Source organism: Mesoplodon bidens (genome assembly GCF_964165515.1).
Source record: "Mesoplodon bidens genome assembly, chromosome: 9".
NCBI classification, from domain to species: domain Eukaryota; kingdom Metazoa; phylum Chordata; class Mammalia; order Artiodactyla; family Ziphiidae; genus Mesoplodon; species Mesoplodon bidens.
This window is the reverse complement of record NC_138166.1, coordinates 61,794,587-61,811,513: the sequence shown is the minus strand read 5'-3', so window position 1 is coordinate 61,811,513 and position 16,927 is coordinate 61,794,587. Positions and strand designations below refer to the sequence as shown.

Below are 16,927 nucleotides of genomic sequence, written 5' to 3'. Positions count from 1 at the left end.
CATGGTCAGCAATTCATCATTCAAGATTTGGTCAAATGTCACCTACTTCACCTCCTTACCTAATGCCACCTCCTTCCCTTATGCTGATCGCGTTCCATCATATTATTCTGCTTTACTTTTTTGTAAAACTCTTTTCACCATCTGAAATTATCCTAATGATTTGTTTGCTTAATTATGGTATTTTCTACTCTATAAGTCTTCTTGCTTGCTGCTGTATTCCCAGTGCCTAAAACAGTACTTGACACTGTAGCTGCTCAATAAATATTAGTTGAATGAATGTATCCACTTTTTCATGAATCCTTGACCATAGGCAATTACACTATGTTTTTGATTAAACACAGAGCCAGACCCTTTCACAGTCAACCAAATTGGAAATAAGGCTGACACCCTCTCATTAAAGAGGAAGACACAGACCAGCATCCCTGGCCAAACTAAAGGCTGCCTCTCACCCTGTGGACAGTTTGAAGACCATGTTTTTTTGTGAGGCCTAATTACCCTCCTCCTACTTTTAAATTCACAGACAGTGGCCTGCAACAGTATTCTAGTGGTGGTTATTTTCCCTGTATTTTGGTTTTGTAATCAGTTTTTTTATGTTTAAACTCCAGTTTCTAAGCAAATCTACATGAAACTTCAGTTTTTACTGGGCTGTGGGAGAGCTTTGTAATGTCTCTGAGCCTCAATTCCACATTTGTAAAATAGAGTTACAATAATAGTAGCTGCCATATGAGGTTGAGAATGAGAGGAAGTAATCCTTGGAAAGCGCTTAGTATAATACCTGGCATAGAGGACACACTCAAGAGAACTTATTGGTGGTAATATTAATATTAATGCCAATTACAGTATTGGTTTATTAATTATTATTATCCTTATTATTACTTTCTCCCCATCCCCTTCTTCTAGCCCACTGTTTTCAGAAATGACATCACCATGAACAGATATTATTGGTTTCCTGAATATACATACCAATCTGACTTGAAATAACCAAAATTATACCCCAAACGCACAGTAAACACCTTAGGTCATTTTAATGCATTTATTCCCAATGCAAATTCTTGCTTTTGTTCAAAGAGGCAATTCTCCTAATGGCATGACCTCTTTTTATATTTTCTCCACCTTTCCTGGCTTGTTCTGGATGCAGAGGAGAAGGCCAAGAAGGAAGCAGAAGAAAAGGCTCGCCTGGCCGCAGAGGAGAAGCAAAAGGAAATGGAAGCCAAAAGCCAGGCTGAAGAAGGTGCATCTGGTAAAGCCGAGAAAAAGGCATCTGGGGAAGCTAAGAATCAAGTCAATGGAACAGGAACAAACAAAAGTGACAGCCCTCGTGGGAAAAATTCCAAAGCTGAGAAGTCATCAGGAGAAAAGCAACAGGATGGTGAGTAGGATTGCACTGGTGAAGGGCTCTTTTCAGGGTGCTAATGATATGATGAATGGACGCTGGCAAAGAACTGCCCCTGTGAGGACAGGTCACAGAGCAGGGCTGCCCTGGCCATCCAGCTGCTGATGATCATACCTCCCTAGGCTGAGGATCCTATTAGGATCCCATCAAAAGCAGCCAGAAGCTTGCTTAGGCCATGCTCTCTGGGGAGATTTATATCTTTTGGGCCCTTTCCAGCTGGGTAGTCCTGGAGACTCTGGCCAGTGCCTGCCTGCCAGCAGGAGAAGTTCCTATTAGCAATCCCAGCACATTTCTGAGTGCTTAGCGCAGGAATGAATGAATAGAAAGGCAGTCTTCTGTAGGTACCATCCCCCTGGCAGGGCCGGCACTCATGTCTGTCTAAGGTCTATTTCCATAGTATTGTCTATATATCTGTAGGTGAACAAGTGTATACATTAGGATGACCAGTCATCCCAGTTAGCCTGGGAATGAGCGGTTTCCTGGGATTCAGGGCTTTCAGTAGTAAAACCAGAAAAGTTCCAGACAAACCAGGATGAGCTGGTCACTGTTGTGTGCATACAGTTGATGATTTCTTATATTTAATGCAACAAATATTTATTGGTTAACAACTCAATGCCAAGCACTGCTCTTGGCACTGAGAATTTAGAAATGAAAAGGCCACAAGAAGTCCACAATCTCCTAGGGGATATGGACACCCTCAGAATTAATTCTGAGCCAGTAACAGTAGTGGCATGGCAGATAAAATACCCAAGGGCCATGTGCAGAAAAGAGTAGCTTTGTTGGGTCTGGGGATTGCAAGATGTAGTAAATGTCAAAGAAAGCTTCAAGAAGAGGTGATGTCTAAGCTGTGTTTCAAATGCTGAAATTTGGGGGGACACAGGGACTTCTCAGCCAGAGAGAATACGATGAGCTAATGCATAGGGGCATGGAATTGCTTACCTTGTTTAGGGAAGAGCAGGAAGTTCAGAGTCACTGGAGCTTTCAAGTGCCAGGTTGTGGCATGGTCGTTTGGCAGTCAGACCTGGATTCAAGTCACAGCTGTGCCTCTCACTTCTTGCTGGCCTTGGCCAGGTTACTTAACCTTCCATTGTCTCTGTAAAATGTGCATAATAATAACTGCTCATAGCTTGGGCCACTTGTGAGCTTCCAATAATAATAATGGTAGCAAAAGCAACAATGACAATAAAACAACTAGCATTTATTGATTATACACCAGATGCTGTTTAAAATTCTCTCTTGGGAATTTCCTGGTGGTTCAGTGGTTAGGACTCAGCGCTTCCACTGCAGAGGGCCCAGGTTCGATCCCTGGTTTGGGAACTAAGATCCGGCAAGCCACGTGGCACAGCCAAAAAATAAATAAAAAATAAAAGACCATCCTTTAAAAAGAATAAAAATAAATAAATAAATAAATAAATAAATAAATAAATAAATAAATTCGTTCTCTCTTTACATATTCACTCTCACCTGCCTCGTAGGTCCAGGTGATCTCCTCTGAACCATGGTCTAGCTATTATGCTACACAGCCCAAGTAAATGAGAAATACGTAGAAAGTGCTTAGCACGACACTCCAATTATTTTTGCAGTTGACATATATAACATGTAGAACAGAAAACAATGTTTTAATACATGTAATAATGATAAGAGCTCATGTCAGGACTTCCCTGGTGGCGCAGTGGTTAAGAACCCGCCTGCCAATGCAGGGGACACGAGTTCGATCCCTGCTCCCGGAAGATCCCACATGCCGTGGAGCAACTAGTCCTGTGTGCCGCAACTACTGAGCCTGCACTCTAGAGCCTGTGAACCACAATTACTGAGCCCACGTGTCACAAATCCTGAAGTCCTCACGCCTAGAGCCCGTGCTCTGCAACAAGAGAAGCCACCACAGTGAGAAGCCCACACACCACAATGAAGAGTAGCCCCCACTCGCTGCAACTAGAGAAAGCCCGCGGACAGCAACGAAGACCCGTCACAGCCAAATAAATAAATTAAATAAATAAATAAATAAATAAACTGAAAAGGTGTTTAAAAAAAAAAAGCTCATGTCGTGTTCCAAGAGCTTTTGCCTAAATTCCTTCAGGTAAGCCCCACGAACACCCCAGGAGGCAGGGAAGGCCATCATCCGACTTGCCCAGCCCCTCAGCAGCCAGGTTCTGGAGACAGCTCGTAACTAGTTTGCTGTGTATTCAAACGCATCATAGGTCAGAAAATATGTTCAATTCAATAAGAATTTCTAATACAACTGTTGGAGTTTTAGAGAGCAATGCAAAACACCCCTGTCTTCCCCTACTGAGGGTGGAACCAACTAAGAGGGAGACACCAGAATCAGAAAGTGATCACAATGTTAGCTCCACTGCAGCTGGAGCTGAACTGGAAAACACAGACTTGATCTGCTGAGCACATGGGCTTCTGCACACATCTGCCCTGAACTGGGCATGGCCCACGGGACACTGGCAGAGCAGGTGGGATCAGGCCTCGTCCCTTACCCCCCACTCCACACCTAAGCAGGCTGCTTCTGCAGTAACAGAAAAGGTGTGTGTCTCATGGAAAACGCATCTCAGAGGGGGCTGGGGGCTGGAGAAACGGGTGGCTGGGCTGAGCTGTGCATACTCAACTCTTCCTTCTACATGAGTCTCTCCTTCCCAGAGGGGGAATATGTAAGGACTGGTGAGAAAGGCGAGATGTGTTTCTTCCCTACTTTTTTTTCTGTTAGGGAAGTGGGTTTAAAATGTCTTTTCCTTAATAAAAACAGCCATTATTATGTCAGTAACAGTTATGGAATGCTTAATATGTGCTGGACACTGTACGTGGGATTTTACATACATTAAATCATTTAAAAATCCTAACAACTGTATGAGGTAGATATACTCATTTCCATTTTGCAGATGAGGAAACCGAGACTCAGAAAGGTTAAATCACTTGCTTAAGGCCAAGCAAACATTAAGTAGAGATTTCAGGTCAAATAGGAATGTGTGAGTCCAAATTCTGTACTCCTTAACCAGCATGACCTTATTTGCGCGGTTTGGCGCTATTGGTGAGAGTAGGAAATAGAAGGAATATTGAGACCCAGCTACTGTCCACAAGAAGCTTATAATCAGTTTATTCCAGGGGTTGTCACACTCTTTCTATAAAGGACCAGACAGTAAATTTTATGCTTTGCAGCCATACAGTTTCTGTTGCAACTACTTAACACGCCTGTTTTAGTACAAAAGCAGCCACAGATAACATGTAAACAAGTGAGCATGGCTATGTTGCAATAAAACTTTATTTATGAAAATTTAAATTTAAATTTTCACTTGTCATTAAATATCCTTCTCTTTTTTCAACCATTTAATAATATTAAAAACTGTTTTCAGGTTGTGGGACCTATATGACCCAGGCATTGGGACCACGTTTGGCTCATGGGCCATAGTTTGCCAACCCCTGGTCTGGTCAGGGAGAGAAGCCAATGAATACAAACATGCTGGTCACAAAGGAGGTTATACATTCTACGAGACAGGTATAAACAAATACTCAGAGAGGGCAGAGGTGGCAATAATTTATTTTTAAGATGGTTAGGGGAGTGCCTGAAAGAAAACAGGAGCCTGAGCCTTCAGCTAGGCTGGACTGACTCACAACTGCATTCATTTCCCAAAGTAAGCAGTAGTCTACCATTTCCCTTAAAAATTAAGTATTAAATGAGAGGTGGGGAAAGAAATCAATTTTGAGCAATAATAATAAAAGCTAATGGTGGTTCGGGACTTGGTTGCAGCAGCCTAATTAAAATGATTTATAACTGCACAGAAAGGCTCTTTTGTTTCCCCCTGTTTATTGAATAACAGCTCACATCAGCCGTTAGTCCATATTCAACCCATGGGAAATTACCTAATGGATTCTGTTCAAGGAGCATCATCAAACAAACATGTGTCACTTTCCCGGCACTCTTCTTTGTGGTCGCTCAAGATACTTCCAGGATGGAGCTGAAGGATATTGGCTAATTGTGGTTCTAGACATTTGGTCCCCTATCAGCTATCATGGGAACCCCTAAGCTTTGGTCTCCATCAAGGTACTTTCCCCTTTAGCCTCCCCAACCCTGACTGAGGAGAAGGCAGGCTTCCACAGGCTGTTGGCTAGCATCCAGCACATCAGACTACTCCTGCTGACTTCTAGAAGACATCCTGGCCCTGCTGCAGCTGTGGGTAAAGCTGCAGTCCAGGGCAACCCTGAAACCTTAAAGTATTGTGCATTAGAGGTGTGAAGTCTCATTGAGGAAAGAAAGACCATTTTTCTGTAGGGAATTAGTTTGACTACAAGGCTCAGGATCATCCTTGAGTTCATTTCTGGCATCCTTAAAATAGGGAAAAGCCAGCGTTTGAACTGTTCCATGGGGTTTCCAAAGGAATCCATCTATTTTGGCCATTGGTGGTGGTAATGTGCAATGACCATGTGCTTCACTCACACTCCTCCTGCTGGCACTGTGGCCAGAGTTGACTCCCCTTCCCTCAAGCTTAGAATTTGTCAAATTCCATTAAAACTACTTATTTTGTAGAATGTAACCTAAAATGGTCTTGAATTATCCTTGGGTAACCATTTCTATATAAATCTATAGGCCAAAGGCATTTAAAAATGGCAACAGTAGGGCTTCCCTGGTGGCGCAGTGATTGAGAGTCCGCCTGCCGATGCAGGGGACACAGGTTCGTGCCCCGGTCCGGGAAGATCCCACATGCCGCGGAGTGGCTGGTCCCGTGAGCCATGGCCGCTGAGCCTGCACGTCCGGAGCCTGTGCTACACAACGGGAGAGGCCACAACAGTGAGGGGCCCGCGTACCGCAAAAAAATAAAAAATAAAAATAAAAATAAAAATGGCAACAGTAAATGGAAGTCTGAAATCTAGAGCTTAAGCTTCATAGGGAAGTTGCAAAATACAGTACTTGAGAGCTTGGCCTCTAGAATCAGACCTGTCTGTGTATGTTATGGTAAATTACTTTATCTGTGCTTTAGGTTCCAGAGCCATAAAATGGAGATGATTCTGTGGGGTTTTGCTTAAGACTATTTAATATTTAAGCAAAATCACTTTGTAGAAAGATCAGTTGGTCATTTGTCAGATCGATGGCTTAAACCAGATCTAAAGTAGCCAACAGGAGCAGTTTTGCTATAGCAACAGACACTCTTGCAAAGTTTGGGGCAGAGATGCAGCCTGAGAGCATGTGAAACACATTCAGGAGAGCAGTCCACTACACTCAAGACAGCTGGCCTGACCAGCGTGTGACAGAGTGTCTGCAGTGAAGTCAAGGAAAAACTCAAACTTGGAAAACATCCTCAATCATTTGGTGATTCAGCAAATTGATCACTTAGTGAATTAATCTCTGATGAATTTGTCTACTTTCAATAATAGTACCTTCATAATGAGGTTGCTATGAGAATTTAATGAAATGATGCATGTAAAGCATTTAGCACACTGCCTAGCACAAAGAAAGTAGAAAAGATAAATGTACCCTTCCCGCCTTGGGCCCTACTCCCCGCTTCCTGGCTGCAATAATTATTAGGGTCTTTTTGCTTTATTAATGCCAGTAATTTAGTAGTAATCTATTCTTGGTTTTATGCAGGCTAAAAAGAAAGCCGCCATCAGTAAGATTTGTAAGAAAAATATCCAAAACTTAAGAATAAATCTGAGAGAAGAAATACCATGTCCTTTCAATGTCACACTGGCATATTGTCAAAAAGACCTGCCCAAGGATTATTTAACTGTCTTAGGCAGGGGTCAGCAAACTTTTTCTGTGTAGGCCCAGATAATAAATATTCCTGGCTTTGCATGTCTCTGCTGCAACTATTCAACTCTACCATTGCAGCAGGAAAGCAACTACAGACATTATATAAATGAATGGATGTAGCTATGTTTCCAGTAAAACTTTATTTCCAAAAATGATAACAAGCCAGATTTGCCCACGGACAATAATTTGCTGACCCCTTGTTTTAGAAGAACATGACTATGTTTAACTTTGTCATTTACTATTTGCTCAAGCCTAGGTACTGTGAAGTTATGTACTAACGTGTAGATTTTTGACTACTAGAGGAGATAACCCCAACAGTTATAGTTTTATTGCCCTGTAAGACATAACCAGTTTCGTCTCTAACCTAGCAATCTTATTTTAACATATTTCTAAAATACCTAGAAATATCCATTTCCTTAAATGCTCTTGGAACCATCCTTACTGTCTTCCTGGTTCCTTCATAAATAAATTAAATAAATTTTTGACACATGTTCACTCTACACTGGTGTGCATAGTGTTTTTTAACTTTTACATATTCCATTTCAACAAGCTCATTAATTAAAGTACCATTTACAGCTCTGTTTTAGAATAACAGCTGTCATTGAGTGACGTGCCAGATAGCACATTCAATACCTTAAATGCATTTATCCTTATATTATGCCTATAAAGTAGGTATTATTATCACCATTTTGCAGATAAGGAAAAGCACATAGAAGTTAAATAGTAGCTATTAATTGATATAGCTTACAGTAACGCAGGTTTTTCCTCACTCCACAGCCTAATAGTAAAGCTGAACTGCCTTCCTTGGAAAATAACACCATTGACTTAAGTACAATCCTGTTTAACATGAACTTTCAGTCTTAATTTCCAGATCATAATCCAATTTCCAGGACCTAATCCAGTTTCCTGATATTTACACTCAGACATGTAACCCCTCACGACTAAAATTATGTGGTTTTTTTTCTTTTTTTACCTTGACAGTTTTAAAGATATTTATAACTTCCCCGTTAGCTTTATACATGTACTGTTTGTCATGTTTATTACTTTCAGGTGACTTGAAAGATGGTAAAAATAAGACAGACCAGAAGGATCAATCCAATGTCAGAAATGATTCAAAGAAAACAGATGGTAAGAGCATAATTCCCATTATATTTTTCCATAAATTGTGCAATTTAATGCAAGCTTGTTAGATTTACACATAAAGTTGCAATTGTGTGAAATTGTTAATATAGCCTTATACCCTGAAAAAAACATTCACTACATTTAAAGAGTACTATTATCCCTTTTTCAATAATTTACAAATTATTGTTGTATCTTTTCCCTTCCACCATATTTTCTCCATCACAAATGAGTTCTATACTCTTTCTTTTCCCACTTGCCATTTTTCATTTTAAACTTTATGAAAAGTTGATTCTGGGCTTGCTGATTATAATGGAATGGAATATAAGTCTTTGTGAATTATGCAGCGTAAATGGGAAATGTTCCATGTTTTCAGTTTTCAATTTTTTATACCTTTAATGAGTTATTATTTTTGGGAAAAACAAAAACAGAAATCTGTTCAGTGTTATCAGTGTGTTGGGAGGCCCACATATTGGAGACTGTGCATAGCTGTAGAATACAGTTTGGTCAGCAAGAGTACGTCTTAAAGGCAAGCTTTGGATGACAATCCCAGACCAGTTAGAATGAACCTACATTGTAATGGGCTTCATAAACACTGCTTTTACTTTGTATAAATAGCATTCCATTCTTTATAAAATCTGAAAGTTCAAATTATATTGCCCTCCAAACTTTGGACCATCAGATTGAGAAAACTACTCTCTCCTTTTATATAATCCTCCTGTTTGAATTATAACATGGGCTTATTCCTAGTTATCCCCCCATACATATAAATGATATTAAACTAAAAATGAAAGTTTTAGGAAGTGGTTTTTGTTAGGGTCTCAGACTCTTTGAACCGTACCTCCCTGCAGACATTGTATTAGATGCTAAGCTATTCTTTGAGTAGTTTGGTTAGTCAGAGAAGAACAAATGCAGGGTAATTGGGTTGAGGAGTAAGAAGAAATTTGAATACAACTCATACATCTGTTAAAAAGAGAGAATTGCCTTTAGTTTTCATCTCTAAGCCATTGTGATATGCTCTCTTTACCCATATGCATGAAATCAGTTCTTTCTTTGAAGATCATTCAAATAATTCACCCCAGGTGTCTTATCATATAACATCTGGGGAACATACATGTCCAATTTTTCTTACCAAATTGTTTATGCAAATGGAAACCACTTGCTTAATACATACCCTCCTTGAATAATTGTGACTAAGACATGAATTACATGGAGATAAAATAGGATTCAGAATGACAGTCTCTTAGCCAGACTCTGTTATGGGTAAGGTTTGTTCAAGTACCAGACATCATTAGACCCAAGTCAAGGTAACACAAGCCAGAATATGTACAGTAGAAGAGAATGCTGTTAGTTATAAACCCAGCACCTGGACACCTGACCCATCCTATATCCAGTGACTGACCCATCTGAATTCCTACAGCATAAAAGCCCAGAATAAACCAATTCCCAGATCTTTAACACGGGGTCTTGAATCTTGTTGTATGCTTGTATTGTGCTATAAATAACTGTTGTAATGTATTCATGTGAGCATTGTAGGTTAAATTTTATCACCTTCATTACGCCCTTTTATTTTACCTGTGTCTTTTTAAATTGAATTATCACCAGTATTTTAAATAATTAAACTTTTTTTTTGGTGGGGTGAAGTGATGAAATAGATATTTTGTTCTATTGTACAAATAAGCATAAAGCTTGATTATTTAATGAACAGGATTCTTGATCCCATAGGGCAGTGAACAGGATGCAGTAAATAAAGAAGGGACATTTTCTGATGTCTATCCTTTTTCCTTCCATAACTCCAACCTTCAACTGATTCAAATTGAGTCTGGTGTGTCCATATACTTGTAAGTCTGGGCATGAACAACTTTGTATTTTAATTTCATTGATGGGCTAACACGACATCAGTCATTATTGCTTTGGTGTCATCAGGACTTAGATCATTGGGCTTTAGTTACTTGTGTTATCTTAGCCCAAAATCTTATCAGGACTAAAATTATTTCTTGGTGGCATGAAGTGGAAAAGAATTTGATCAGCTTCATATACCCCTTCTCCATTGCATTAAAACTCTCTACTTTAGAAAAAATTTTAAATGATATTCATATCAGTAGATATATTGATTTTTAGAAACTATCTAGTAACAAACAGATACTTATTGAACATTTCTTTTTAATGAATCTTATTACATCTCATGACCAGAGGGAGTCAATTTAACTATTTTTAATGCTCCTACCCTTAATCCAACGCCTGGGAACCAGCTCTAATTTTTGAAAGGGAGTATCCAAGCACAATTTGGTGCCCAGTGTGATCAAACCCACTATGTTTTGAAGTTTAATACTGTATGCATTCAGAAAGAAACTCAATGGAAACTAGACTACAGTTGGCTATTCCCAAACTCCAATGAGCTGAGGCACATACAGAGGGAAGGAGCATGTGCTGAAAGGGTAAATTACATCCTGGCAAAATGAACACATTGCAGTTGTACATTATCTCTGTCAGGCTACTAAAGTACTGTTTAGTACCCTGCAGCACTAATTTTCTAACTGACTTCAAAAAATGAATGCTCTTTGAAAATACCTTGTTTCTTAGGGAGAAATGTACTAACATAAAAAGATCTAGGTTTCTGAGCCAAGATTCTCTCAGGGGCTAAGTTTTTACACTGCCATTGGGAGACTTGTGGGGTGCCACATGAATGAATTATTTTCAGTGTGTTTTTAGTCATGTTTGAAATAGCATAGCTATAATTTTTATAGTTGCCCAGAAATATGAATTTTCCCTTAACTTTACTTGACTACATTAACAGCGATATAAGAGATAGCCACTGTTTGTGTCTCTCAAATGATTCTCTATAATTAAGCCCTGCAAGGTTATTTACCAAGTCCCAGGGAGGGAGTTCAGCAGGAATTTTTCCTTTATTGAATGTTCTGGGAATTGGAATGTTTAAAGATGTCAGTTCATGAAATGTAAGTCAGTTGTGAAGAGTGGAAAGAGTGGACAAAATACAATCCATGGACATCTGCTTCTGCAAAGAGGGCTACCAAGAATTAGGTTTACCCTTCTACCTGAAACAATTTTTTTAAAAAGACAACATATGTGGAAGAATGGTTTTTCAAGAAATGAAGACATCAAGAAATATTGGGCATCAAGAAATGAAGACAGTGCTCTCTAAGAGACAAGAAACAAATGAAGTAAGCCCGACGATTGCCTCAGCTTACAGCATTGAGAGGGTTTCCAGGCAGACCTGATGGATTCCTTGAGTTGAGGAGTTGACTAAGGATCCATGGATACCAAGGCAGCTATAATTAATGGGATAAAACACCAGAGAGGATAGAACTGAAGAGAGATAGAACTCTAGAAATCTGAAGAGTATGCATCAGAGTACTAATTGACTCTCAATGAGGAATCCATCTGAGACCAGGAAAGAACCATTCAAGAGGTTTAGAAAGAACAGTCCTGATGTTCACACTTCACACAGAGCAATAAAAGTGCCTATTCCTACTAGCCAGACGAGAATACCTCATAATTTAAAGGGAATTGGAATTTAAAGGGAATCGGGTAGAATACTCATAATTGTCTTGCCTTAGCAGGGGAATAATTAGTTGTAGGCTAAATGTTGCTTTAGGCTCACCTAACAAATCTTAAAATCAAGATATAAGAGGATCAAAGTGTTTCCAAGTAACTGCATCCCAGGATAAAGCGCGCGTGTGTGTGTGTGTACACACTCCCAGCAAGCTAAAATTCACAATATCTAACATCCAATCAAAATTTACTGGATATGCAAAGAAGGAAGAAAACACTACCAGTAATAAGAGGAAAATAACAACCAATTGAAATCAACCCAGAACTGAAACAGATGTTAGAATTAGCAGACAGGAGCATTAAAGTAGTTCTTACAATTCTTACAACTGTAGCCCATATGTTTAAGTAGAGACATGAAAGATATAAAAAAGATCAAATGTCTAGAGATGAAAACTACAGTGTCTGATATGAAAAATATACTGGATGGTATTAACTAAATAATATTGTGTGGGATTAATGATAAACACACTGGATATGATTAGACATTTTGGAAGAAAAGAGTAGTGAGAATTAGCAATAGAAACTATCTGAAATGAAGCACAGGAAACAAGAATAGAAATTGTAAAGAGCATCAATGAGTTGTAAGACACCTTCAAACAGCCTAATGTATGTGTAATTGGAGTCCCTAAAGTAAAGAAGAGGGAAAGGAGGAAAGAATATTTGATGAAGTAATGGCTAAAATTTTGCCAAATGATGAAAACTATAAGTCCATAGACTTAAGAAGCTCAATAAAACACAAGCACAAGGAATATAAAGAAAATTACACCAAAAGCATATTATAATCAAATTACTCCAAACCAGTAATGAAGAGAAAAAATTTAAAAACAGCTAGAGAAAAAATGTTACATATGGAGAGATGAACAAAGATAAGGATAACAGTAGATATCTCATCAGAAACAATGAAAGTGAGAAAACAGTGGAGCAACATCTTTAAAGTGCTAAGGGGAAAAATTCAACCAAGAATTTTATACCCAGCAGCAATATTTTTCAGATATAAAAACTGAAAGAATTCATTACTGGTAGACCTACACTACAAAAAATGTTAAAGAACAGCAGAAGGATAGATATGCCAGATGGAAATATGGATCCACACAAAGAAATGAAGAGCACTAAAAATGGTAACTAGATGGATAAATATACAATATTTTTCTTATCATTTAAATATCTTGACTATTTAAATAATTGACTTTGAACAAAATAATAATATATTACTGAGTTTATAGCATATATAAAACTAAAATGTATGATGACAATAGCATAAAAGTGAGAAGGGGAGAAATGTAAATATGCTATTGTAAAGTTCTAATATCATACATGAAGCTATATAATATCAATTGAAGGTATTGGGTTGACCAAAAAGTTCGTTCGGGTTTTTGGCCAACCCAATAGATTGAGATAAATTAAGAGCATATACTATAAACTCTAAAGCAATTACTAAAATAACAAGATAATGACATATAGCTAATAAGCCAAAAGAGATAAAATGGAATCATAAGAATAATTAATCCAAAAAAGGTAGAAAAAGAATAAGAAGAGAACGAAGAATAGATGAGACAAATAGGAAACAAATAGCAAGAATATAGACTTAACACTAAGCGTATCAGTTATCACATTAAATGTAAATGGCCTAAACAGCCCAAATAAAAGGCAGAATTTTTCAGATTGTAAGACCCAAGTATATTCTGCCTTTATATTAAAAGACACAAAAACCCAAAAATAAAAGGATGGAAATTGGTATGCCAAGCTAACAGTAATCAAAAGAAAGCTTGCATGATTATATTAATACCTGATAAAGTAGATTTCATAGCAAACACTGTCACCAGAGAAAGGAGGTTCATTTCATGATAAAGTCTATTTATCAAGAGGATATAATAATCCTTTACATTTATGTACCAAAATGCATGAAATGAAGTGTAAACAAATTTTAATACACAATTCTGTTTGGAAGCATTAACATCCCTCTCTCAATCATCAATAGGCTAAGTATATATAAAATCAGCGAGGAAAAGAAGACTTGAATGACATTATCAACAAACTTGACTTAATTGGCCTTCCCAGAACACCCACAGTATGAGAATACATATTCTTTTCAAGTGCACATAGGACATTTATAAATATAGATTACATTTTGGGACGTAAAACAAGTCCCAATAAATGTAAAATGATTCAAGTCATACAAAGAATGTTCACAGGTCACAATGGAATTACATTGTCATAGGATGTTCATATTGTTTTAGTTTCTTTTTAATAGCTATAGAATTTATAGTGATGTTGTCTTTATCATTTTTTATATTGGTGATTTGTGTATTCTCTTTTTTTCCTAACCAGTCTGGCTAGAGGTTAATAAATTTTATTAATCATTGTCATTAATATTTCCCATTGTTTTTCTGTTTCTATTTCATTGATTCTGATCTGATCTGTATTATTTCCTCTCTTCTGCTTGCTTTTGGGTTTGGTTTGCCTTATTTTTCTAGTTTCTTAAAGTGGAAGCTAATGTCATTGATTTGAGATGTTTTTCCTTTTCTAATATAGGCCTTTAATGCTGTATATTTCCCTCTAAATACTATTTTAGTAACAAACTCTGATTTGTTGCATTTTTATTCACATTCATTTCAAAATATTTTCTAATTTTTATTTAAATTTCTACACTGATCTAAGGATTATTTAGAAATATATTCTTAGTTTCCAAATATTTGGTAATTTTCCAGAGATAGTTGAAATTTAAGTTCTTTCTAAATTGATCTGTAGATTCCATGCAATCCCAATTAAAATCCTAGCAGGCTTTTTGGGTAGAAATTGACATGCTGGTTTTAAAATGTATATGGAAATGCAAATCACTCAGAATAGACAAAGCAACTTGGGAAAAGAAGGAAAAAATTGGAGGACTAAACAGGTAGGCCTGATTTCAAGACTTATAAAGCTATAATAATCAAGGCAGTATAGTACTGGCATCGAGATAGATAAATGGGTCAGTGGAGTAGAATAGAGGGTCTAGAAATAGATCCACATGTATATGGACTTCTTATTTTTGACATCGTCAGATGAAGGAATTCCACATTGACAGTAAATGAAGGGTGGATTATGCTGTAGAAGACTTGTTGACACTAAAATGAATAGTTGTGACCAATGTGTGGTTTTGATTGCCAGTTTACTGTGAAATATATCCTTCATGTACACTGGAATGCTCACATCTACTGGCCAGTCAGCGGTTTCTTTCTCCTGAAGGAAAACCTACTGGGGAAGTCAAATCATATCAGAAAGTTGCCTGCTAAGCTGAGAATGTAGGGGGAGTTAGTTGATGAATTGTGACTTCAAGGTAGAATATCCTGAAATGTCTGTCTCTACCATTGGGATGAATCTGCCAATAGAGGGAATAGGGACCATCTTGTGTACACTAGATACTGACAGTGCAAGAGGCGGCCCTCCATGGCACCCCTTTTACGTCTAGTCTCCTTTTGGATCTCACATTCAGTATCAGATATGTTGATATCTTGGGGTAGATTCTCATTCTTGTTCATTTTCAGTCATCCTTGATGACATGTCTGGACCTTGATTTTGATGAAACTTCTTTGTTTTTAAGGCAACGGTCCTCAAACTTTTTCTCTCTTATTTTCTTTTCCTAACATATTATCATAAGCTTTGCATACCTCCCAAAATTATGCCCAGATCATGAGCTCTGGTGGGTAAAATAGGCCAAAGATGATGAACAGTTCTGGGGACACTAGCTGGTACCCTGTCCTTTTCTCTCATACCCAGGACGGTGCTACACTATAACAATAACCTTGAGTCCTTTCTAGTTTACTTTAAAAATTAAACCTGTAAGACTGTAGGGCTTAACTGTTTTTTAGCAATGATTGATTTGCAACACACTTCACCATTGATTATGGCACTGATATCAACACTGCTGTCTTGAGGTAGTTTCTACAAATAGTTAATCCCGTCCTTTGGATTTTTTATTCACTTCCTTCTCAGAGGATAACATTATTTCTTAGTTCTGGGAAGATATCTCACTGTAGCCTTCTATGTATTGACAAAAGTAGGTCTGTTTCTTTAATGAAGGAATTGCCTTCCACATGAGAATCTAGGATCCTTATGGGTTATTTTTCATGAGTGTACAGGGACCAAACATCTGGAGTGCCCTGGGTCCCAATTAAGATAAGTCATCATAACAACACATGTTCTGATTAATATCCCATTTCCCTTAGCCATTTGTCCATGAAAACTCTCGTGACCCATTTACTTAACATATTTATATGTAGCAACACATAGAGCATCAACAGTAAGTACATGCTGTGGTTTAGCAAGAAAGAGGAATGAAACATTTGCTTTTAAAAATATTTTATGCCTTATTTTCTCAAGTAGTGTGATAACCCAAGTGTCTTAACCCTCCACTGCAATGTCCCTGTCAAAGGAAAACAACAAAAAGTTGATAAATGTATGAGAGAATTGCAGTATTGTTTTTAGATACCTGTTATTCTTATGCATCTAGATAAGATCCCCTAATTAGATTCTAAAAGGTTTTGTAGCTTAAAATTTTTGATTTATATACTTCAGTGCCATTTTCTAATTGATTTTTGAAGCCATGCTGTAGGTTGACCCAACAAGAGTTGTTGTGAGTGCAACAATACTGAAACCCAATATAATTTTTTTGGATGGATTTTGGGGAAGACTATTAACCAATCCATTATACGTCGGTTGGAAGTGGTCAAATGGGGTGAACTCAGAAAATCTCTTTGTTCCTTTTTGCTGCGGATGATACACTTGAGAGCATGGAGGTACAGAAGCCATTGACATCCACATGGTTCTAGCATTGATGAGTCACAGTGAATCAGAACAGTGAGCTCTTTTGGTTACGATCATCCATTTTAAACCAATGTGTTTTTAGTATAGTTTTAGGTTCAGTGAATATCCTTGTGCTTTTTAAGGAGGGTATATAGTACATAGCCTCATGGTGGATTATAAAGGAACAACGTGGCATGCAGCTATTATTATCTTCCTGTAGGTTTTGTGTTTATGAAATTCACATTTGTAGTATCAAACAGCAACTGAAATTGTATGTGTGTATATACATATATATGTATGTATGTATATTGTGT

The 16,927-nt window shown here is 37.8% G+C and overlaps 1 protein-coding gene across 5 annotated transcripts in view; it reads left to right on the top strand.

Annotated features, from left to right (window-relative positions):
* Positions 1-16,927, top strand: part of PDE1C (phosphodiesterase 1C) — a gene marked incomplete at both ends in the record, with an annotated part of 531,390 nt that overhangs the window by 477,355 nt on the left and 37,108 nt on the right. For all 5 annotated transcript variants that reach the window (XM_081244322.1, XM_081244325.1, XM_081244324.1 and 2 more), the window contains 2 exons: positions 1,139-1,369; positions 8,190-8,267. In XM_081244322.1, coding sequence (XP_081100448.1) covers positions 1,139-1,369; positions 8,190-8,267 — 309 coding nt within the window. The remainder of the gene's footprint in view (positions 1-1,138; positions 1,370-8,189; positions 8,268-16,927) is intronic.